This window comes from Papaver somniferum, chromosome 7 (assembly GCF_003573695.1).
Source record: "Papaver somniferum cultivar HN1 chromosome 7, ASM357369v1, whole genome shotgun sequence".
NCBI lineage: Eukaryota > Viridiplantae > Streptophyta > Magnoliopsida > Ranunculales > Papaveraceae > Papaver > Papaver somniferum.
In genome coordinates, this window is record NC_039364.1 from 183,113,283 (window position 1) to 183,137,088 (window position 23,806).

General features: G+C 37.4%; 1 protein-coding gene across 1 annotated transcript; it reads left to right on the forward strand.

Moving 5' to 3' along the window:
• Positions 1 to 2,584: 2,584 nt before the first annotated feature.
• Positions 2,585 to 13,312, forward strand: LOC113299144. Its single transcript, XM_026548106.1, has 13 exons — positions 2,585 to 3,016; positions 5,084 to 5,287; positions 5,391 to 5,572; positions 6,928 to 7,054; positions 8,089 to 8,283; positions 8,740 to 8,787; positions 8,886 to 9,497; positions 9,641 to 9,730; positions 10,904 to 10,989; positions 11,104 to 11,155; positions 11,236 to 11,306; positions 11,706 to 11,780; positions 11,875 to 13,312. The coding sequence occupies exons 1-13, from the start codon at positions 2,909 to 2,911 to the stop codon at positions 12,764 to 12,766; spliced, it is 2,742 nt and encodes a 913-aa protein (XP_026403891.1). The 5' UTR covers positions 2,585 to 2,908; the 3' UTR covers positions 12,767 to 13,312.
• The last annotated feature ends 10,494 nt before the right edge of the window (positions 13,313 to 23,806 follow it).

Sequence of the window (23,806 nt, forward strand, 5' to 3'; positions counted from 1 at the left end):
GGTAACATACTCGATCAACTTCAACGACTCGGCACAAGGACTCATCAAACCAAACAGAGGATTACGCCAAGGCGACCCCCTTTCATCATACATCTTTATCATCTGTGCAGAAGTACTATCCACAAACTTGGGTGTGTTAGAACAAAGTGGAGAATTGAAAGGACTAAACATTGCAAGGAATTCACCACCAATATTGCACCTGATGTATGCTGATGATCTCTTAATCACTTGTGCAGCAGATCCGCAAGCATGTGATACTCTGAACCAACTCCTGATACGGTACTCAAGATCTGCTGGACAAGCAATCAATAGAGATAAATCCTCGATCATCCACCACCCCAAACTTCAGCCATCTCTGGTACAACAACTCAAACTTTGTTTCAACATCAACACCACAATCACCCCACCAACATACCTAGGAATCCAATTCAAGAATTGCAGGAATAAATCTACTCTATTTGCAGAATTACTCAACAGATTGGAAAGGAAAGCTAAAGGCTGGATAACTAAATGTGTTAATCAAGCGGGACGAGTAATTCTAATAAAGACAACGTTAACCCCAACTGTGAACCATGTCATGCAAGCACAACAGTTGCCTACTGCAGTGCACGACAAGATTAATAGAATCACCAGAAACTTTCTCTGGGGACATGATAACCAATAAAAGAAGATGCACCCAATTGGATGGGACACCGTTATAAATCCATTATCACAGGGGGGGTCTTGGAATCAGAAGAAGCAAAGAACATAATCAAGCACTGTTGATGAAACGAGTTTGGCAATTACAACAACCAAAAACATCAGTCTGGTCATCAATCTCCACTCCAAAATATTTCAAACCCAATCAAAATCACCTACCTTTCCCAAAACCTCAATCATCAGCCAGTCCATTATGGAAAAGTTTAGCTAACATATCTACTGTTTTGCAGGGTTTAGTTTTCTCACAGGTTCAAGATGGCAAGAACACAATGATCAACCAAAATTGGATCCCAAACTCAGAACCTTCATCAATTCCAAACCAATACCACAACCTTCCACCATATACCCCGGTTAGCTACTTCATTGAACCAACATCCAATACCTGGAACCACAACCTGATCTTCTCAAATTTTCAAATACCCATAGCCCAAAAGATCATCAGCATTCACCTCCCCAAGCAACCAAAGGCGGATCAACTAATCTGTCCATACTCCAAAACTGGCAGTTACACATCAAAAACCGGCTACAACAAATTCACATCCCAAACAACCAATACCCCAACAAACAAAACCCATAATCAACAAGCTGTGGACTACAACTCCATCTGGAAACTAAGTTGTCCACCGAAAATCAGACTTTTCTTGTGGAAGGTCACTCATCAAGGATTACCAACATTCCAAAGACTCCATCGGTTTCACATAACTCCATCACCTACATGCCCAACATGCAACAACCAGGAAGAATCGACACATCACCTAATTTTGAATGCAACAACTCAGCAAAAACATGGCAATTAATATTCAATCATCTAGCAGTCTCGGCGGCGACCACCAATACTCATCAACAACAACACCTTCATGCAGGAACACATCAGGCACTACCACAACAACGCCAACACCAGCAAAGGCAGCCAAACTACACTTATAGCACATGCCCAGCCAACATACACCACATTCTAGACAAGGCTTACTCAGAACAAGACAGAGTATTATTCGGCTTCACAGCATGGCATATATGGCTGGCAAGAAATGCAAAGGTATACAAACGACAACGACAACAACCAGTGCAAACATTCCAAATTATAATGGTGATGTATGAAGAGTATCAAAGAGCACAAAAATACGTAGCACCCTTCATGGCGAATGGACCAACAATCACCAGAGTACAAAGGCAAATAACTACTACTTCAACGATCTACATAGGATGGACTCCACCGGGAATAAATTGGATCAAGGTAAATACAGACGGCGCATCCAAAGGTAACCCAGGACCGGCAGGGGCAGGAATCATATGCAGAAACAGTGACGGGAATCTACTCAAGGCAATGGCGGCACCACTCGGGATAACAACATCAATCGAGGCGGAAACATGGGGCTTACTACTGGCGACAAGGATAGCTACTCAAAACCAATCGCAGAGAATCTGGTTTGAAGTTGATTCACAAGCACTGCTACATCTAATACAAAAAAAGGAACCAACACCATGATACCTAAACAATATGCTAGCAGAAATCAACTCGCTCCTAGGTGAAATTCCGTACTACAAAATCACACACACTTGGAGAGAGTAGCAAACCAGGCTGCTGATGGATTGGCAAACAAAGCATTATCCAACCAAACACAGAGCACGGCAGCGACAACAACAAACAGCTGGGAATTCACACTCCCATCCTTCATCCAAGACATTGTTTTTAATGATAGGATTGGAACTAAATATCCTAAAAATGTAACCTCAAGTTTCCTCTCTTAAATAAAATTGGCGAACCTTTCAAAAAAAAAAAGAAAAAAAAAAAAAAAAGTTGGTTAGTGGAGGAGAAAAAACAATGCGGACACGAGAGGGAATGCTGAGCTAAAATGCATTAAGTTGGGCGAAGTCCGCTGTGAACCCCCATATAAGCAGCAGAGAGAGTGGTAAGCAGAGAGTGACAGATCAATTCTCTGAAAAGTTGAGCGAGTGAGTGAATGAGGTGGGAGGATACCAGAACTATAAATAAAGCAGAAATACATCGCTAAACCACAAAAATGCTTGCTCTATTTCTGCATTTTTACTATTAATTTTGGAATACCCTAGAATCTTTTATTTTTCGATAGTTTCTAGGGTTTTCAAAATGGAATTAGAGTTTTAGGTATACAAACCAAAGTTTTAAAAGATCTATTCTCTCTTGTAAAAACTAAAACAATTTCATCTTTCTAGAAAAAAAAAGAAGGATATGGCTACAGCACCAGAAGAGAAGATTCTTCAAGATCAACTCAAAGAAGCTGGGAGAAAACTCCTCAAACCTCCGCTTTCAGTTGATCAACTTCTTCCCCTTATATCTGTAAGCTTTTCTCTTGCTTAAGGTTTTAATTTGGTTTGCTCTATATCCTTGCCTGTCACTGTTGTTCTACTTCTAGGTTTTGCAAAATATTCTAATCTTGTACCATGCATGTTGTTACTTTGCTCTTCTCAGTACAACTTTGCTATTAACTAGATAAATAGCTTGGTAATGCCCTTTTTGATTTTGTGTCGTCTGTTTTTGTTTGTTGGTTTAGTGATTTATTTGGTGTCTTTTGCTTTTTTAAATGTCTTCTCTTCATTCTTAATAGTGCTTGGAATGTTATTTATGTTGACCTACTCAATAGATTGTGGGCTGTTTCTCAAACTAGGCTGTTTGTAATAGATTGGGATTTTGAACTATCATACTAGTTAGTGGCCCAAAACGCATTTGAGATTTATAGTATCTAGATCAACAACATGTAACAGTAGGTGCGCCATATCAAGTCCCCATTACTTAATCAGGTAGTTAGTTGCACTCGTTTGGTTATTATCTTCTACCGGTTTGCCAGCTACCTTTTTTCATTAGATTAACACCAGCTTTAATTAGAATGCGAAAAGAGAAAACAAAATGTAAGGGGACTAATTAAAACCCAACTTCCAAAACTGAAGCAAAGAAACTAAAAGAAAATTTATAGGTGGAACGACCCAATCTATCTGAAGCCATAGACTTTTACAGAAAGGAATGACATAATTACCTGCTAGGATCACCAGAAGTAGCACCCCACTTGGTGAATACATCTGCAGAATCATTTTCTTTCCTAAAGACAACAGAGATAATAAAAAACACCTGCAAATTGTCCCATCTGATGTGAATAGACCAACAAACAAGAATTTACTATTCAAGGTCAAGATAACTGTCATAGAGTCACACTTTAACTTAACAAGCTCCACTGCATGAATAAACCAACCAGGATTCAACCATCATTGAAGACTTGAAGTATTTTAAACCAAACAGAACAAGCTAGCCAACCCATCGCTAAACCTTCATGGTTTTGAATAACCGCATCACAGCCAACTCAACCTGGATTCCCTAATAAGCATCCATCAGTGTTTACCTTGATCCATTCATACAACGGATGGTGCTGACAAAGAGGACTTACTCTAGGAGTTTTCCTCTACATTCCGACTTTGCCAAAATAACGACAGCATGAGTGAAGGTTACAAATCATCTTCAAACCTTAATTTGTGTGTAACTTACCTAACTGCCCAAATTTGGCTGATGACAGTCACTTGAAGAAGATTCTGCAACTTAGAACTATATCCACAACACCTTAAAGAAGAGCCTTAACTGATTGATAGCCCAAATTCACTTGATAAATACTGCTGATCCAAAACCACATAGCAGTAATTAAACAGTATATACTTTGAGGTTTCACAAACTAGAGAGCAACACAAAACTTAAGGTATCCTGGTCCTGTGCATAGCATCATATGTTGCTAAGCCACCTTGTGGTGGATAGGAGGCACAGCTGAGCAAATACCAGCTGTTGGGAGCCATGACTTTTGCCAAACTCATAAGCTCCATTAAACTGGACTAGCACTTAAGCTAGTAATACCTAGCAATAGAAGCTAACTCAATATGTGCCACCAAAAATGATCCGACATGCGAAGACCTGTAGGAATAAACCATCAATTATTAACTACCTCAACGCAGGGTTAATGAGAAAATTAGAAAAAGGTTAAAGTTCTCTTTACTCTGCTGATCACTGGTAATTGTTTGTTTTGGTCTGGTGTTCACACATTTGATTGTTCATATTTGAAATGGGAATAGGTGATAAATAAACTTTCATCGAAATTACGAAATAAAAAAAGGGTACGGAAATTAATGGTCTATTGATTTATCTACTTGTTGAATGCCTTTTATCTTAGAGTTGTTGGAGTTGGATCTAGCACTTAGTTAGGTCGCATCTTTCGCCTTTTATACTTGCTTGGTTTTGTCAGGGTTGTGTTGCATGAAACTGTTTTCATTTAAATTTCATAAACGGAAGGCCATTAAGAAATTGTCACTTTATCCAAATATCTGATTCGGCTTTAATGAGATTTTCTTTCTGTTTACTTATTTGGATTAGGAAGTGGAGGCTCTTTTATTGAAGGTGGATCAGTCACCATCTAAGTCGATGCAAAAGGCCATTTCTCCATTGGTGAGGGCACTGGCTGCAGATGACCTTTTGAGACACATTGATGCGGATGTGAAAGTTGCTGTGGCATCTTGCATTACTGAGATCACTAGAATCACAGCACCCGAGGCTCCGTATAGTGATGATCAAATGAAGGTAGTCAGGTTATCTTTTCCAATGCTTTTGTATGGTTCTTGTATTCTCCTGATGTTTCAAATCCCTCATTTTCCACGGGTTCATCTGCTGTTCTACTGTGTAGGATATATTTGAGCTGATTGTAGCAGTATTTGAGAGGCTGTGTGATATGTCTGATCGTTCCTACTCTAAGAGGGTCTCAATTCTTCATACTGTGGCAAAGGTGCAGTCTTGCGTTGTCATGCTGGACCTAGAGTGTGACTCGCTCATCCTTGAGATGTTCAAGCATTTTCTGAACACCATTAGGTTAGTAGTCAAGCTATGTTATTTTTGTTCCAACTCCCTTTATGCTGATGGTAGGTTGAAAACTAAATAGTCTGTGTCTGTTACTGATCATTGTATTGGTTTTAGATGTCCAACCTTTTGCAGTTCAAAGGAGTGAGAGTAGGTTCAATTGAACTAATGTAGAATTGTTTTACGAATATTGGCATATTCCTGCTAACACATGTTGCACCTTTGTGGTGCCATTTCTCTGAATCTAACAAAGTTCACATGGTCATTTCCTCACGTGTTTTAGTCTATATCGGAAACAAATTGTTTATAAGTAACATGCGTAGACCCGTAGTGACAACTTGCTTACAACTTATATTCTCTATTATTATTCCACAAACAAATTAAAGGTTTTTATCATTCTACAAACATACTAAATTTTTTTATCATTTGCGTACGCTACATCTATACATCACACAAGTTATAGCCTCAAGTAGAAAGTTCTAGTTGAATGACGAGAAGTTTCTGTATAAGTGTTCATGATTCGTTCGCTTGTATGACAGCCATTACACAAACCCAGAAGCTTTGTTTCCCTGCATCTGTTATGCATTGTGTAAGTTATAGTTATGCCTCATGTATGGTTAATTGTTGAAGGAAAAAACAATGATGTGAGTTGTTGTATAGGAGAGATTAATATAGAAGGAAAAAGAACATAACAAGTGAGAACACTACATTGTACGCTGACTGATTGACAGGCTAAATAAACACTGGGATGGTGCTAAGAAAGTTGTTCTTAATACAACCAGAGTAATAGAGGTTTTTGGAGGTCTACAACTCAGTCAGGAAGCCAACCAAGTAGTGATGGGATAAAGAATAAGAAATTGAAAATGACGGTGACGTTAATAATACACTGAAAATATACAGTTTAGGTAACACCAAGTGAGACAAAGTAAAATGAAAAGTGGAAGTTTAGTAGTGTACCCTTGACAACGAGTACCTAAGGGTGTGGTGAAAACTGACAGCTATGATAAGAAGTTCAAATTGAACCATGTTTTAGAATTTTTAGTATCTACAGCCCATGATGATGTCAATAGTTCTCACAGAGGTAGAACCCAAGCTTGGGCACGGTCAAATCAGACTCCAGTTAGAGTTAGCCATGCAGAGGTCGTACATTATATCGTATCAAAAGTTTTCTTAAATGAGAGCGCCTTAAGGTTAATGTTGGAAAGGATGATTTAACGTGTTAAAGCAATACCTGCTTATAGTATTGCTTATTGGAGTACGTAATTGTATGTAAGCAGTAGACTTTTTAACTTGTGTTCATATCAGCTGCACCTTTCTCAGCTTCTATTTTATACTGTTGAGGGAGAATACTTTTACTTAATTTACAGGGACTTCCACCCGGAGGGTGTCTTTACCTCCATGAAGAAAATTATGTCCTTGGTTCTGGAAGAAAGCGAGGATATTTCTCATGAGATTCTCTCTCTTCTTTTAAGTATCTTAAAGAAGGACAATCAGGTAATTTTCTACCATATAATGTATTCTTCATCTTCTTACTAGACTGGTATGCTTCGCAGCTTGGTATTTATACTTCTAGGTGTTATCATGTTTCACATTTTAATTTAAGTGAACCAAGTAATATGTTCTTACAGACAACGAAAGATACTACGTTCGTCTTGTATTTTTGACCAAGAAACGGCTTTCTTCATCAGGAATACAGATAGTTAATAAATGAATTTAAGTTGAAAGCACGAAGAGAAAAAAATTGTTGAATGCACGCACTCCTTGTGGTTATTGAAAATGGATAATTTGACTTGGAAGAATCTTGGTTCTATAATTACCCTACAAACTTGTCATCTCTGTGTAAAACGTCTTTCTCTTTTTAACCATCCAGGCCCATCCTTGTGGTTTGTGTTGGCGAAGTATATTTTATATATATTAAGTGAGGGTGCTAATTATTTTTTCTCATTGTAATACCTCTTTCTCTTTTTAACCATCCTTGGTTTGTGTTGCCGAAGGAGTTTTTGGATATAGCAAGTGAGGATGCTAATTAATTTTTCTCTTTGTAAGTTTTGAACCTGGATGCTAATTTTTGAACTTACCTTTGTGCCTTTTGTCCTGACCCTGGATTTTGATCCTACTCGGTAGATAGTTGAGGGTCTTGATCCCATTGGACTTATGGTGAGATGTCGTACTTTTGTTGTTCATCTGTCTCCTCCTAGCTTAAAGGACCTCAGTTCATACGAATTGTTTTCACAAAATTAGTTTTTGCTGAGGCTAATGTAGCCTATGTGAAGCAACAACCACATTGTTAATCTGTGAGGATAGGTTACATATTCCAATCAAAGTTCCCCAAGTTGCTAAAGGTCCCATGGGTTCATAGCAAACTGTAAGTCGTAAACTCGGTATTGTATATTTTTTCATTAAGTTTTATCTGAACCAGTCATCTGGAGGGTTGTGCTTCTTTTAATTTTTGCTCTTCTCCAATTTATCTTTCCTTTTTTTTTCTTTTAATTATTATTGGCTAATGAGTAATGATGTTTTTTTAATAGGATGTATTGCCTACTATGAGGAAATTGGCAGAGAAAGTACTTGAAAACTGCAAAACTAAGTTGAAGCCATACCTCAAGCAAATAGTGGAAGACACAGGCTTGTCACTGAATGATTACAGTGACGTTGTTTCCTGTATATGTCAAGAGACGCCTGATGCAATCAACCATTGCGATGATGTGTCAGAAGAACATTCGGTCTGCTTCTTGTTGTCTTCTCTGTATCTATGTCTATTTTCATTATCTCAGAAAGAATTGTTTTTGATGCTTGCTTCTGTGAATCTCTCGAGCTGTTTCTGTTGCTGAATGGTTTTTCTTCTTTGAAACATATATTGGTTGCAACTATTTTCACTGAGAAGGGTTTAAGTTTTTCTTATGTTGGAAACTACTGTTTCCTCTTTCAGTACCCTTGATAAGATTCTCTAGGTATACCTATATCTTGCAGTTCTATGTGCTACTAGGTATACCTATATCTTGCAGTTCTCTGTGCTAAAACTTTGCAATGGTTAAGTTCCCAAGAATATGATTTATGTTACGGTGAATGTATCGTGAAAAAAAGAAGCTTTGTTACTTACTGCTTGTGTGGTAAGTCTCCTGAAAAATGTGAACTGCTTGTGACTAGTTGTATTGACTCAATTCTCTGGCATCATTCAGGAAAATGGGGGCAAGCCATATGAGAAAATGACCTCTGATGAGCCACAGGCAAGTAATTATTTGAGTAATCTTATGTTAGTAATGTTCTGCTTTTACATATATCTAATGCTAAGACATCAGCTCAACATATTTCGTCTTTTGATTAGGTGACCAAAGAGATGGAAATAGAGGAAGTGGTTACTCACCCCCTCGTAAAAGAATCGAAAAAGCTTGTGACAAGCAATGGTATATCCACTACCGACAATGGAAAGTCTTTGGTAACTCCAACTTCTCCAGGAAAGAACCCAGATCTTTCTATTATCAAATCTCAATCTAGAAGGCAGAGTGACCCTGATGAAAATCGTTCTACAAGGGGCCTAGATTTAAAAAAGAAAAATAGAAAAAGGTTACTTGGTTCCCCTTTAGAACCACAAGATGATCAAGTTGAGCATGAAGGGCCAGTATCTTCAGACAGTATCCTGAAAAAGGCCTCTGAAGGAAGTAGTAATTTGGAAGCACGGCCATCTGGACATTTGGGTAAAAGGGAAGTTTCTGAGGCGGTCAATGAGGATAAACTGGTATCTGAAAAGGACGGGGTCATGAAGGATTGTGATCCTACAAAGGATTCAGAAGAAAGGAGCTTAAAGAAGTCTGCGGAGAAGTTAGATAGAAGTGATTCTGAGGGCAAACCATCACTGAAAAAGCTGGGAGGTGAAGCAAAGAAGGCAAAGGGGGGAACCATTACCGGGAAGGACGTAATTGGTGACCTGAGTAGCAAGGTATCATCCTAAGTTGTTGGCCTCTTATTTGTTTCATTTTATAGCACCTTCTGCTCGTTCTTTTTCACCTTGTTGATCTGATATATTTACGTATGGATTTTGTCTTTTTTTTTTCTGTATAAACAAATGTTCGAACCACAAAGTCCAACTCAAACTCAGCGAATAACCGCAGTCTTTCTAAAGAAACACCCAAAACAACATCAAAGAGAAAACGTACCCCAGGGAAGGAAGAGGTATGAATTTTTAGTTCTTTCATAATTATTTAAAGTTCTCCTTAGACTACATATATTTAATTTTGTCATTAATTCATGTTTTGCCCCTCTCCCATTTGGTACTTGTTACCGCCTTGCAGTACTTATACTTTCCTGTTGGGTTTATCGTCTAAAAAAAAGCAATTAATTTTTGAGTGGTTCCTGCTTCCATTGAAATTCTGGATTTTCTGCGGATTGGAAAAAAAAAATCTTATCACAAGGCTGTAATCTGAGATCAGCTTCACCGGGAGTGAGTAGCTACTTTTGCTGCTATTTACAGCCAGCAGAGTGGTTTCGTAGTTGGTGTTCTTCCTGATTGCTTTAGATCGACACTAGCTCTGATTTGGTACCCTTAATATGTGCAGTTGCTGCTGCAAAATAAACCACTATATTTACGGGATTATGATGTGAGTAGTAAGTAAAAACATTTTAAGAGACCAACCCACCCATAATAAAAATATGCCAACTTATCCCGGTTCTCGCACATGGAAACTAAGAAGCAGTCAAACCTTTGATGGCTCGTCGTGATGTTTATATATGGAAGAAATGATGATACCATGCAATAAAAAAGTAATTCTACTGAGTTTGTCTTTTGCATCTTATGCACCAAACCCATATGACCCTGTTGTTTTGATAGTCCACTTGAATGATGACAATGTAAACGAATAACTGCAAGGATAATGGTTATTTTGAGATATATACTTGAAGGGAGAGTTTGAAAGCATAAAACATACAACTCGGTTTGCAAATTTCCTCAACCCTACAATAAGCTACGTTGGGATAAAGTTGGAGAAGTTACTGAGCTTACCTGACCTATTGAGGTGTCTGCATGATAGAGTTGGCCCAGAATCAAGTGTACTCAACTAAACTTGGGACATTATGTATGGCTTTAAGAGTGCTGAATGTGCGTACATTTAGCACTATTTCAAGATTTTATGATGGTTCGCTGATTTAATCCTTACTCTTAGAATAATGCAGTTTGCTTAACTTATGTATCCAAGTAATTATACTCGTAGTTCATAATCATTTTAAGCACCAGAACTTTTCTGCTTCACTATTCCTTTGCCACGCTCTGTTCAATTGGTACTTTTTTGAAATGAAGTTTCTCTATTACTTGTTGTCTTTACAGTCTTTCCCTTGAATTTCTTGTGCCAGGCTTCTAAAAAAATGTCGTCTGTTGAAGAACATGATGAGAATTTGGTTGGTTCCAGGATAAAAGTTTGGTGGCCAGATGATAAGAAGTAAGTGTTGGCTATGTGCACAATTACTATGAAGATACTGCTGCTTATTTTGAATAAAAGATAGATAAAGAAATGGTACCATGTAGAATGAGAACCTACATCTGTGTTCTGCAGGTTTTATAAAGGCGTGGTCGATTCTTTTGATCCCATTAAGAAGATGCACAAGGTATCTAATGTTTGCATTCTATGCTGGAATTGATATTTTGTATTTCGCTTTATCACATGTAAGTTTCTTTTCTTGTGCAGGTATTATATGTTGATGGTGATGTAGAGGTGTTGAAACTCACCAAGGAACGATGGGAGCATGTTAAAGAGAAGTAAGTGTAGAACCTTGAGCTGGTATTCCATGTTTTCTTTTAGAGATGCTTTTATGTAATTATAAACTGTTACTTTCATGTGTTTTGGCCATGAATTTATGCATGACGTTATCATCCTTTCGTCATTTTCTTTCTTATAAAAAGAAAAGGATGATAAGAATTGGTGATTAATTTTGAGGAGTTGATATTATGTGGCTACTAGGTAAATAAAATTTTGATGATCGTATACTACAAGTTCATATTCTGATTAAAAGGGGTTAGATCCAGTTACCACAGTGTAGCAATCCTGAGTTTGAATTTCATGTCATACATTGAATTGCTTGTTACCCTCTGTTAGTGACATTTTATCTGTCTAAATTTTCCCACTTACTGTTATCGTCCAATTCAATTTTTTGCTAGGCATGAGAGCAAGAAAATGAAAACAGATTCTGATTCGTCAACTCAGCATGGAAAGACAGATTCTTCAGTGAAAAGGTCAGTAAAGTTGTGCACCACCATTATTTGTTCATTTTTATGAATATTTTTATGTTAGAGGATTGTTGTTAATCTGAGATTTATGTTTGACCAGTAAATCCATGGAGGCCACCGACCCCGAAGATGAATTGAAGGATGACGACAGACTTAATAGAACAAAAACCATCCCTAAAATTTCACATAAATCCAAGGATGGTTCTGGAAGATCCAACGAAAGCACTGCGAAAACTAGTAGTAAGTCAAAAGAGGGCACTCCGAAGCTCGGTAATAAGTCGAAGGATGATGCTCCAAAAACTAGTGGAAAGTCCAAGGTAGATAGTGGCGGTAAATCTGAGAAAATCATCGCCAAAACTGATATTAAGTTGCAAAAGGGCAGTTCAAAAACCAACACACATTCAAAGGATGCGAGCGCCAGCAAGTATAAGGAAAACACTAGCAGAACTACAAGTGTCAGTAAGCCAAAAGATGATACCCTGAAGATTGGCAGCAAGTCCAAGGATGTGTCGGTCGGTGAAACAGGGGACTGCATCACCAAACCAAAAATTGGCAGCGATTTGAAAGATGTCTCCCTTAAGCTTGGCAGCCAGTCCAAAGATGGGTGTCCTGCTGGAACAGAGAAAAACATTTCGAAACCAAACTCCAGCGGCAACTCAAAAGAGGATAATCCAAAGCTTGGCAGGAAGTCCAAGGATTGGAGTGCTGGTGAAACAGAGGAAAATATTACAAAATCTGAATCTGGCACTAAAAATAAAGGTGGTGCCTTAAAGCTTGTCATCAAGTCTCAGGATGCAAGTACTAGTGATTTGGAGGAAAGCACTACCAACTCTGAAACTGGCAGTAAGTTGAAAGGTGGTAAAAAGTTCGTAATCGTGTCCAAGAACGAGAGTGAAGTTGATACCGAGGAAAACAATACCAAGTCTGAAACTAGTGGTAAGCTGAAAGGTGGTAATACAAAGTTCCATCATCATGTCCAAGAAAGAGAATGATGCTGATTCCGAGGAAAACATCACCAAGTCTAAGCTTGGCCGTAAGTCGGATGATGCACTAAAGCTTAGCGAAAAGACAGCGGATGATGATCGTACAACCAGTACCAAATCAAAGACTGATACCCCCAAAACTGATAAACAGAGGGAGAATGCAAATTGCAAAAGGAAAGATGGTTCATCAAATGCAGAGGAAGGTGCGGATATGGAGAGGGGAAAATCGATGAATGACTCCGCAAAGTTATCACAAACAGAGAGTGAGACAAAGACTGCGAAGAAACGGCAGAGGAAGTGAATGGCTGATGCACCAGATCCCATTTTGGCTAGGATTTGACTCAAGTGTGTACACATTTTATAATTTTTGTTTTGTTCCTCCCATCTTCTGATCAGCTTAGAAGGCACTTATATGTATCGCCGAAGCTTTTATTTAACGGAGTTTAATGGAGATGGGTGTTTTGGTGAACTAATCATTTGACATAGATAGGGTAGATGAGGTGGAGTCCAGTACATTCTCACTTTCGTTTTTAGATTTTCATGCAGTTGGCATCATCTTCTAAGTTTGTTTTTTTTACTAAAATTATGCCCACACATAGAATCCAGTCAGACGATCAATGAATATGCTTAAATGACGTGATCTCAAGAGTAAGAATCTCTTGATATGGAAATAAAAAAAAAATCAAGTCTCTGAATGTCTATCATTCGTCTGATGCTGCAACAGATAGCAGAATCTTTTTGGTCGGTAGCCCAAAATCTGGATACTCACAAACGAAATGCATGACATAAAATATTTATTTGATATCCAATCATCACGCATTAATCCCGCAATGCCACAGAAACAGAAACCCCTCGAAGAAGCCCACCAGAAGATGAAAATAGAGTCGCTTCGCTTGTCACCGGTTGTCTTGGTTGAGGGACCACGTATACTTACATTTTGCGAATAATTCATGCTTCAGAAAAATAAAAATAAATCTACAACTCATCTCCTGGCACGTGAAAAGCATAGTTCCCGTAACTGCAAAATAATCACCATGCACGTGGCACGACCATGAGATAGGCGCAAGCCGCGCAACGCAGTTCTATATATCGTAGGAGCACTGAAATAGGAGAAGATCTAAATTTCGAGATAGATTTAAAAGAGCGGACCAGATGAAGCTACACACCAATGGATTTGACAGATCAGGAAAAAAGTCGTTGGATGCGTGTTGTGGTAGTCCATTAAGCACTTGATGCCACAACCCGACACAATTGAGTACGTGGCGAACACCTAGGGAAACGAGTGAGACCAAGGCAGAGCACTACCAACGTCGAGAGAGGCCCGCGAAGCTGCAGTGGCGGTAACGTGAACGACTAAAGTGCCCCGCCCGAAACTAGTGTGCAGGGAGTCCTCTATTTATATTGATGAACAAAGTTTGGTAAGTTAAAAACAAAGCTAGGTTCGTGAACTAGTTTCCTTGTTTACGAATTGCTTTGTAGTCAAGCAAGCTAAACTTCTCTATATAGACTATACATCTAAGCATGTAAGAAGTTTGCTTTGAATCACAAAGAAGATATATGCAAGCATAAGCATACATTATACACCAAGTGGTTTTCCAAGAACATGGTTAAGTAGTTCTGGATCGACAATCTTAAATTGGAGTTTAATTATCACAAGACCAAATCAGTTTATGAACTCAAAGTCGTCTCGTAACTCAGGAGCCTTTTGAATTTGACAAGTTCGCGAAATGTTAAAACAATTTGTGTACTTGAAAATAAAAGATGTACAAAAAACATTAAAAAAAAGTAGTTCGCGAATTACATAAATTAGTCCGTGTACTATTGAATTAAATAGTATCCAGGACTATCTCAAGATTAACTAGTTCGTGAACTAAGCAAATTAGTTCGTGTACACGAGTTAGTAGAGATTTATTTAATCAAGTCTTTATTTTTATAAGTTCAAGCTCGTGAAATGAGTAAAACAATGTGTGAACTTTAAGAACTAACTTAACTACTCCTTATTGTTTGAATTATTCTTTGCAATGTTCATCACTATACTAAAGTCTCATCACATGTCTCAGTAGATAAAATGGTAGATAATATGATATGAGTAAATAAAATAGTCAGTCTTCGCATATCTTTCTTGGTGAAGTTTTCGTTGGCGCTGTTGTCCTTCAGTCTTCAATCTTCAAGGTCGATTAATGAATTCCGATACTCAACTACTATGCTCTGTTCCTAGTTCGAAACTAACTTTAGTAGACTATCAAGCAAGACATAGTTTTGATCGACTAAAATTGCCAACAAGCTTGACATACCAAAACTTATGAGTTTGACCGCGCGATGATCTAATAATTCTGATACCAAGCAGGCTTAACTTCTCCATTTAGAATGATCATGTAAAGAAGTTTGTCTTGGATTACAAAGAAGAATGTACAAGCGTATATTAGTCAAAATAAGCCATGTGCACCAAGTATTAGCCCAAGAACAATGGTGTTAAGTTGTTCGTAAACTTTCAAGCATAAGTTGGAGTTGAATAACTCACAACAATAGAACAGTTCCTAAACTGTCCAAAACAATTTGTGAACTATTTGTCGTCTCGTTGTTCATAAACCTTTTATGTTGATAAGCTCACGAACTATACAAATCAGTCTATGTACTCAAACTATAAAAAGTGTCTAGGAACCTCTTAAAATCAACCGGTCCCGCGTATTAACCAAATCAGTTCATGTACTTGAGGATTCAAAAGTATTCATTAGTATCTCAAAATTAACTATTTCTTTTGAGATATTCAAAAGTATTCAAAAGGGTCTAACAACCACCTTTCCAGAAGTGACGTCAACGTGAAATGTAATTATTTATTTCACAAATTAGGGATAGTCGTACAAAAAGGTGTTGGTGCCCAGCTTGTCGTTAGGCTTCCAACTAGTTTCTTTTCCACCAAAAATAAAATAGATTGATTGTAATTATTCTTATTTATTTTGTTCGCAAACTAACCAAATCAGTTCATTTACGCGAGTTAATTAGAGAATATTTCATCAATTATTATCATTTATAAGTTCCAGATTCGTATACTGAGCAAATCAATTTGCGAATATAAAAACTAACATGACGAATCCTTATGAACTTAATACGCAATTGTGATATGTCGAACAATAAATTGCTCTCAACCTATTATGCGATAATTTCTACATTGCTCGAATATATGATTCGAGTTTTACCAAGTAATAGCTTGTACTCGAGATTTCTTTTTTACAATATTTATCATAATAGTAGAGTCATAATACATGTCTTAGATATAATAGTAGATAATATGAGTAAATGGGATGGCAACTCTTTAATTAAAATGGCATTAATTAAGGTTTTAGTTTTTCTTCTTAAGAGTTCCATAAACATACTCTATATTAAAAAAATCCTTAAGATGATTTTTTTCTCAATTATGATTACACTAAAATTGATTGTGGGTATTGATTATTCGTCAAAAAATTAGTCATATCTTATATCTTACATAATTAAAAACTAGAACTTAATTCATTTTATTGTTGATTTAGGAATTTAATGGTTATCATATTATTTTGGGCTATATATAATAATCATGTATAATATTTTAGGATATGTGGAATGATTATAAAGTTTTGTTTGGTTAGATTAAGTACTTATTTCAAATGGGTTATGGTTAATAAATGTGCGGGCTATATTTAAGAGATTGGCTAGTCAGTATTCACATACCTTAATTAACAAAGTTCTCAATGTCTTGACCTCGGTGAGCTAAGGCCTTGGATATACTACCTTCTTTTTTATTTTTGTTCATGAGGTCCCTCTCCCGGTCTCCAATCAATAAATATTAGTCACTCCGTTCACCAGTTACCGTAGTTGAGCACGTCTTTTGGACAGATAAGGCTTCATCCGATCTTTATCCACCGTCTAATCGAGAACAGATAAGTAGGGTACTTCCCAAACTCAGGTCCTTCAATTCTAATAATACGTTGCGACTCGTCTAGTGAAAGTTGTTCTTCGCTCTTCAATCTTGAAGGTCGATTGTTGAATTCTGATACTCAACTGCCATGCTCTATTCCAAGTCCTAAATCGACCTTAACAGACTATAAATCAATATACAGTTTTGATTAACTAAATTTGATAACAAGCTTAATATTAAAAATCTTGTGAGTTGGACTGAGAGATGCTCAAACAGAAGATATATCTTACCGGTCAGCTTCACCAAATCGGCAGAATGAGCTTTTTTAAGTACTTTATAGGACTTTTTGAAAGCAGCAAACTTCTTATTTGCAAGAGGGAGTTCGCCTAGGAGCCTCTGGATCTTTTCTTCCCATTCAGAGTAATATACGATTATAACCTTGGCATGCCCTGCATAAAGTTATCCATTCAAAGACGTCTTGCGAGAGACGTGTCATTCAGATAACAAAATGACACGTCACTAAGTGTCGTTCAGGTATGCATCGTGCTTCACATGATAACGTGATTCACACGTCACTATGTATCTGACCTGCGATGCTCGAGGGATCTCCACAGTAGACCACAACATCATCTAAAAGGTACAAAAAGGCATTCATTCCAATCATGTCTTTATTAGCAACTTTATCATATTGTATGATAGTCTCAGAGCTGTAACTTTCATCTTAGTGGAAATATTGTTATCTCGATTCAATAATTGATAACGATACCCTCAATACCAGATACAAAACTATGATCTTCACAGGGGTCACACCAAGAACATCCCATTCTTCGAAGTTGGAACTATTCTTACCAGAAGCAACAATATTATCCAAAGACTTGCTAGCATTGTCTTGAGCAACATGAACTTTCTTTGAAGGCGTCTCCACAACCACCTCGAGGAGAACGTTAGCCGCGTCTCCCTCAGGACCTTGACCATGCAAGGGCTCATTCTCCAGTTCCACAGGGAAAATCGAAACCCCAGTCATCAAAAGGAAAAGAGAGATTCACCATCATTTTTCTCTAAGAACATCACCGCAAGATTACCAAACGATAATTCTTATCACCAGGAGCATCACCTCCCCCATTTGCAATCCTTGAATCGAAAGAACCCTTGGTACATGGAAAAAGGCGTCGTCCAGACTTTCTTTTCGGAAGCCGTAATAAGGACGGGCTCAATAAGGGGCAATATTTTAAGAGGTAGCTTTTCAAGGGTATTAAAATAAGTTTCTCTTATTTTCACATGACCCACTTTTCCAGATCCCTCTTGCTCATTCTCTTATTTCGTTTCCTCATAGTCCTCCTCATTATATATGTGAGTATCACTGGTATCCACTACAAGAAAACTGGGATTTAGCGACTACTTCGTTTCAGTTGGTACATGGCCGTTTTCAGCGGGTGGAGCTCTGCAACAACCAACATGGCAACAGATACGCTCTGTGACTAAAGGCTCCTTTGCTAAAGACCTGGACCAACCATGCTGCTGGAAGAGATATCTTTCAGCTAAATTGAACGACGAAAGTTTTAGTCGACACAGTTTTCTAATAACTACTAACTGCCGTTGGTAGAAGCATAAAATATTCGTTGCTGAAACATTTCACACGCCAAGTGATTTGTTGTTGAAGACTAATACTTCGTTAGTAGAGGTGGGAGGTTATAAAATGTCGCAAGCTGCTAAAGATTTTAACTTACTGAATTTCAGTTGGTAGAGGTGTTTGATGTCGCTGGGCCTAGCAATTTTATCACCGAATGTTTTGATGGTCAAGAGCTTTATCCATTAAATGTTTGCTTTTAGAGGGTTCTAGCAGCAAAATAGTCAGCTGGTTAAGGTGCGCCGTTGATAAAGAATTCAACCAACATAAAGGTCTGGTCGTTGATGTTCACTTGGTGAAGGCTCTCAGCCAACTACAAATTGAGCTGCTAGAGTGATTCACAAATGTATTATAACGCAAGAGAAAAAAAATATAGATTTTATTGACAATGATACACTAGATATTATTAATATTGAAAATATCGAAAACAATCAACCACAAAATCTACCCACCTCTTCTGATAACAACACAAAACTTGTCTGCTCACATCCATAGTCATTGTACATTAAATAGAAAAACTGACTAACATACTAAGAGATCAAAGACACACGGAACCAGGAGTTGTCATATCATGGAGGCTGAAAGCTACTAACCACACTAACAAACTAGTGGATTAGTATAATTGTATGTCAACATAATGACTTGATGGATGCAGTTAGCGACATGAAATATTCACCCTCTGTTGTACTTTCTAGTTGTCGAATTCTCGTGGCTGAAAGCTTCTGACAACGCCAAAAATTTGATGGTTGGTTAAGGTGTCTACCAACAGATTGTTTTGGTGAGCAAGAACAGTCACAAAATATATATACCTTCTAGGGGTACAATTTGGTCGTCCAATCTTGGTGGTTAGAGGATAATAACGACAAATATGATATTTCTGTTGTTAAGAAATTGTTACTAAAGAGTTCCACCTACCGTCGTTGCTGAAAAACTGGTGGTTAGAGGTTTCGTCTGACCGGAGCGGGTTTTAGTTACAAACAATTGTTGTTGAAGATTTTCATCAACTGCAATTGGTAAGAAAATAGTTGCTAAAGCCAAGTTTTTTTGTAGTGCCTCTTTATGAGCATCTTTGACAGTAGTAATAGACTTCATAAAAGATATCTTCACTTTCTTAGGATACTGGTAGAAATGAAGCAGAAAAGTTCATCTAAGAGAGGATATAAGAATCCACCAAATGACATAAAAGGGACGGAAAAGATAGACGTGCTCCGCAGAAGTAATCGCCTTCCTCTTGGAACTCGCTGCACCACCCTGAAAGTAACAGAAAGATTTATTGCCACAAGCAACACTCAAAAAGAAAAAAAGAAAAAAAGGAGAAGAGTAGCACCTATAATCACATCCAAACAAACTCATCTTCCTAGGAATATATTCACCATATCGCTCAGAGGAACCACTTGTGTGGATACCAAAAATCGCACTCAACGCGTGGCGCCAAATGAAGGCCGATGTAACTTAGCATCGCTAGGATTGTATACGTAGTATCTTAACTTAGATAGCTTAGCTTGTAAGAAAAAGATATAATTGTAAATTCATTTATACTCTCTAGTACTTAAAGAAAAGGACTAAGAGAGAGAGAAAGGGATCAAATTTTATTTTCTCTATTATCATCTTCTTCCTCTTAACTTTAGATCTAGAGCTACAAAAAATTCATTAATGGAGTTTCATGTAAACACAAAATATTATAGTGAAAAACCATGGATATAGATCCCATTATGGATCGAACCATGTAAAAATCATAAGTCTCATTTACATTTTTAGCACTTATGTTTCATTTTGATTGTGAATAAATGTTAAGATCTAAGATTTGGAATAAAAATGATGATTTCAGTGTGCTATCGGATTTTTCGTGGTTACATTTTGGCGTCCAGAAACAGGGATGAGTAAAGGATTTATCCTACCTCAAGCCTTGATTCAAGTTAATTTCAGTCACAGTTGTTACTTCATCAGCAAATTTAGCGAGATATGAAAGCTTCAGCGGTAAAACATGGTATTTTATCCAAAGAGAATGAATCTCATCCAACATATCTATTCGGTTAAAGCAGCAGCAGAGAAAATCTTCATCAACGATGGATCCATCACGACAATCTTCTCTCCTAATATCTTTGTCTCTTTAATTTTATTCTCAAAAGTTTAGATCTGATGATTAACAAACAAAATTCTAGAAAAAAGGCTTCTTATAAAACTTTTCTTATTTATCAACAAAATCAATTTTTCTTAAAAGATCTTTATTCAAAATCAAATCAGTTTGCAGATTTACAATCAATCAGTCTTGATCTACAAACCCATTTAGTAAAATTTTAAAACTTTGAGTATCAAATTTTTTATTTCAATTTTATTATTTCTCGCCAGGTGACTCTTTGATTTGCTGTTGCAGCAGTAATTGAACAAGATTAATGGCGATTGGAGAAATCAATATGCGTTTGTAGACAAAGTTCCACATTGGAGAAACCCCAACTATCAATCCCCGATAAATGATGAAGAAGAAGCTACGACAATTCACGAGCAACGAAGACAAGAAAAAAATGCCACTATCGTCTGTAACAGCTAGTGAAGAGGGAAGTGGTCGTGTTCATTCGTGGTGCCAAATCCTAACAATCCAAGACAAAATTAAACTGTCCTCATGTCTAGAATTAAACTGACTATCATTTGTAACTGCCTTTAGTTTATAAATTATATGATCGAGCATCTGCACATGTCTAGAATTAAACTGATTAAAAGTACAACTATCCTCCCATCCTTGTGATCGTTCATCATATCCAAAAGATTGGTTTTGATTATACCCCAAGTATGGTTGGAAGTCATAAGAATGAGAATTAAATTGATCACCATAATATGCATGGTCTTGTGCACCATATGCACTCCCAGAAAGACTCATCTTGAAAACTTATGTACACAACTCGTATAGAGACTTACCTCTTGTTACCAATTGTGCACACACAAAGCCAGTAATTTTTTGTACCTGAAAATAAAATTCTCAGCAAACAAATTAGTAAAAGCTTATAATGAAAACTAAATGCAAAAACAGAAATTTAAATAACAACTAGAACTACCGACTGCTCCCTGGCAGCGGCGCCAATTTTTGATGAGGTGTCAAACTCACAAAAAATATATTCCTTACTCTTCTTACACTAACAAATAGCACAAGGATAAGCAGGTTCGTTCCTAATGGAGAGTTGAGCTAAAGTTGTCGATTTAATTTCTGAAAATATGAATAATGCAAAAACTAAAAAAACAAATATGAATGTGAACAATGAGGATGAGAATGATTAGGGAGTCTTTCTCCACCAGTGAACATGAATCTTCTTTAAAATACGTTTATAAACAATCCTAAACAAGTTATATGTTCAACAACTCTATTAAACTCCAAAATCACTTTGTAGATTAAGTTCTCTACTCGTTTCTAGTCAATCAAGCCATTTTGAATAAGCTCTCTAGTGTAACTTAACCAACCGGTATGTTCTATGAGTCGAATTGATCCTAACCACATGCTCGTAAGTTCGACATGTTAACTTAGGGTTGTCAAATACACATAAAAATCCACAAAATTCCATTGCAATGTTGATGTTTCGCTACTTATGATTTGTCATCTTAACAATTATGGATCAAGACTCCAAAATCTATCATTAGTTTCGCAAACAAGTTATCTAATTGGCCACTCAAACAACTTGAAAACAATCCATGGTCATAAGCACGGTAAAAGACAAGTAATAAAACGATATTCAAAATAAAGATGGACTGCTGTGGTTGTATGAAAGTAAGATAGATGATGGTAGTCGTGAAAGGTAGCTAACTTGAACTGGCGAACCTGAAGTGGACGTCGCAACTGATGCTGTAATGGATATATGCAGCTGGTGGAGATGCAAGTATATGGAATGGATAATGCAGGTGGATGCAAAAGATGATATGAAGTGCTGTGAAGGTATTGTGCTGATGGAGTTGTATGTATGCAGGTGGTATGGATAATGGAGGTTGTTTTAGCGAGCAAAAGCTGGCTGAAGTTAGGGTTGCGAGCAGCTGAGGGGGTACGGGATGTTGATTTTTTTTTCTGTAGGTTTAGGTCTTCTTTTTATAGCAATTTGTGTTCTTGCTGTCTTATCTCCCACGCAAAACCAATTTCCTAATACATCGCAACTTCTAAAATCATGTCTTTAATCCTCATCCTTCATCGGCAAAACTCGATGCAGCAGCAACACTTCTTCTACTGTTTTCACGGTTCAAAGTTCTACAAACCATTTCACTGTCATACAAACTAGTGTTCCAGCTCAAACCCAACTGACCATTCTTTGTCTTGAACATGAAATATTCTCTTAGCCTAAACTAATGAGCCATCGTGACCCAAATCTCAATCTCTTTCTCGGCTTCTAAATCCAGTCTTAGCCTTTTCCAAACAACCCTGTGCGCAGACTAACTCAACTCTCTTCCCTGCGACAATTCTCATTCAAAACAAACCCCTTTATTCTTAACTCTCAGACATTCATCTCTATTGCGCAAAACTGAACTCAAATCCTAACCGAACTCCATTTGAATCCATACCCATCCTTCTTGATTTTATGAGAACTCTAAAAACTTCATCATCTCCTTTGTTCATCATTGATTTCACGGCTACAAACTAACTTTCCTTATTGATTTCCAGCGCAAAACTCTGTCATGAGAAACTACTTCTTCTCTGACTTATCGGCACAAGCAAACACCATTATCTGTTGCATATCCTATTCATAATTCTTACTTATCTCAATTTCAGAACTTGGATGATTTCCTGGCATTGAACACTCACCTAACCCTGGCAATGACCCTCAAGCCCATGGCTAGCTGGTGCAGTCAAATAGTCTTCTGAACTTGAATTTGTGCAAAGCTGGTATTGCAGGCATTTAAACAAATAACACGTCTGCATTTTTCTGCTGATACAGACACGACCTTGTTGTTGTCTTATAAGCCAATCACATCTCCTTCCATGTAACAATTTCTCTTAACATTCATCTAAATCATTCATAATCAACCAGTTTCAGTTACGACAACCTATCTCAGTCCCTTGTTCAGTTCCCTCTTCGTCCTTGTAATTCCGGCTTAAACTCTGTCAAAAATGGTGTTGAACAGAAACCAAATTCTGCTCAAAATATAAATTGTATTCAGCCAAAAACCCTCCTTCATTCACTATCAACATCAATGTCAGAAAAGATGGTTTCTTCCATGTATTTTCTGGATTAATCTCAACTCGAACCTCTTGACTTCGAAATTCTCTCTCTTGACCCTTTGGTATAAGACCCATCGAACCAAGTTTTAGCCGGCAATTACTCCTTGGTTCATCGGCAGGGAAAATAACTAAAGAAGAAAAAATAAAACTGCTGCTTTGTCACGACCTACACCATGTTTGTTTACTCCTGACTCATCTGAGTCGTCTGGATCTGAATCATCTGGATCTGAGTGAAATCACCTGACTCATCTGGATCTGAGTCGATATGTTTGTTTTGAGTCAGATCTGACTCATCTGACTCGGAAATAAGTGAGTCAGTGGTTTGGTCCCATGAGTCAG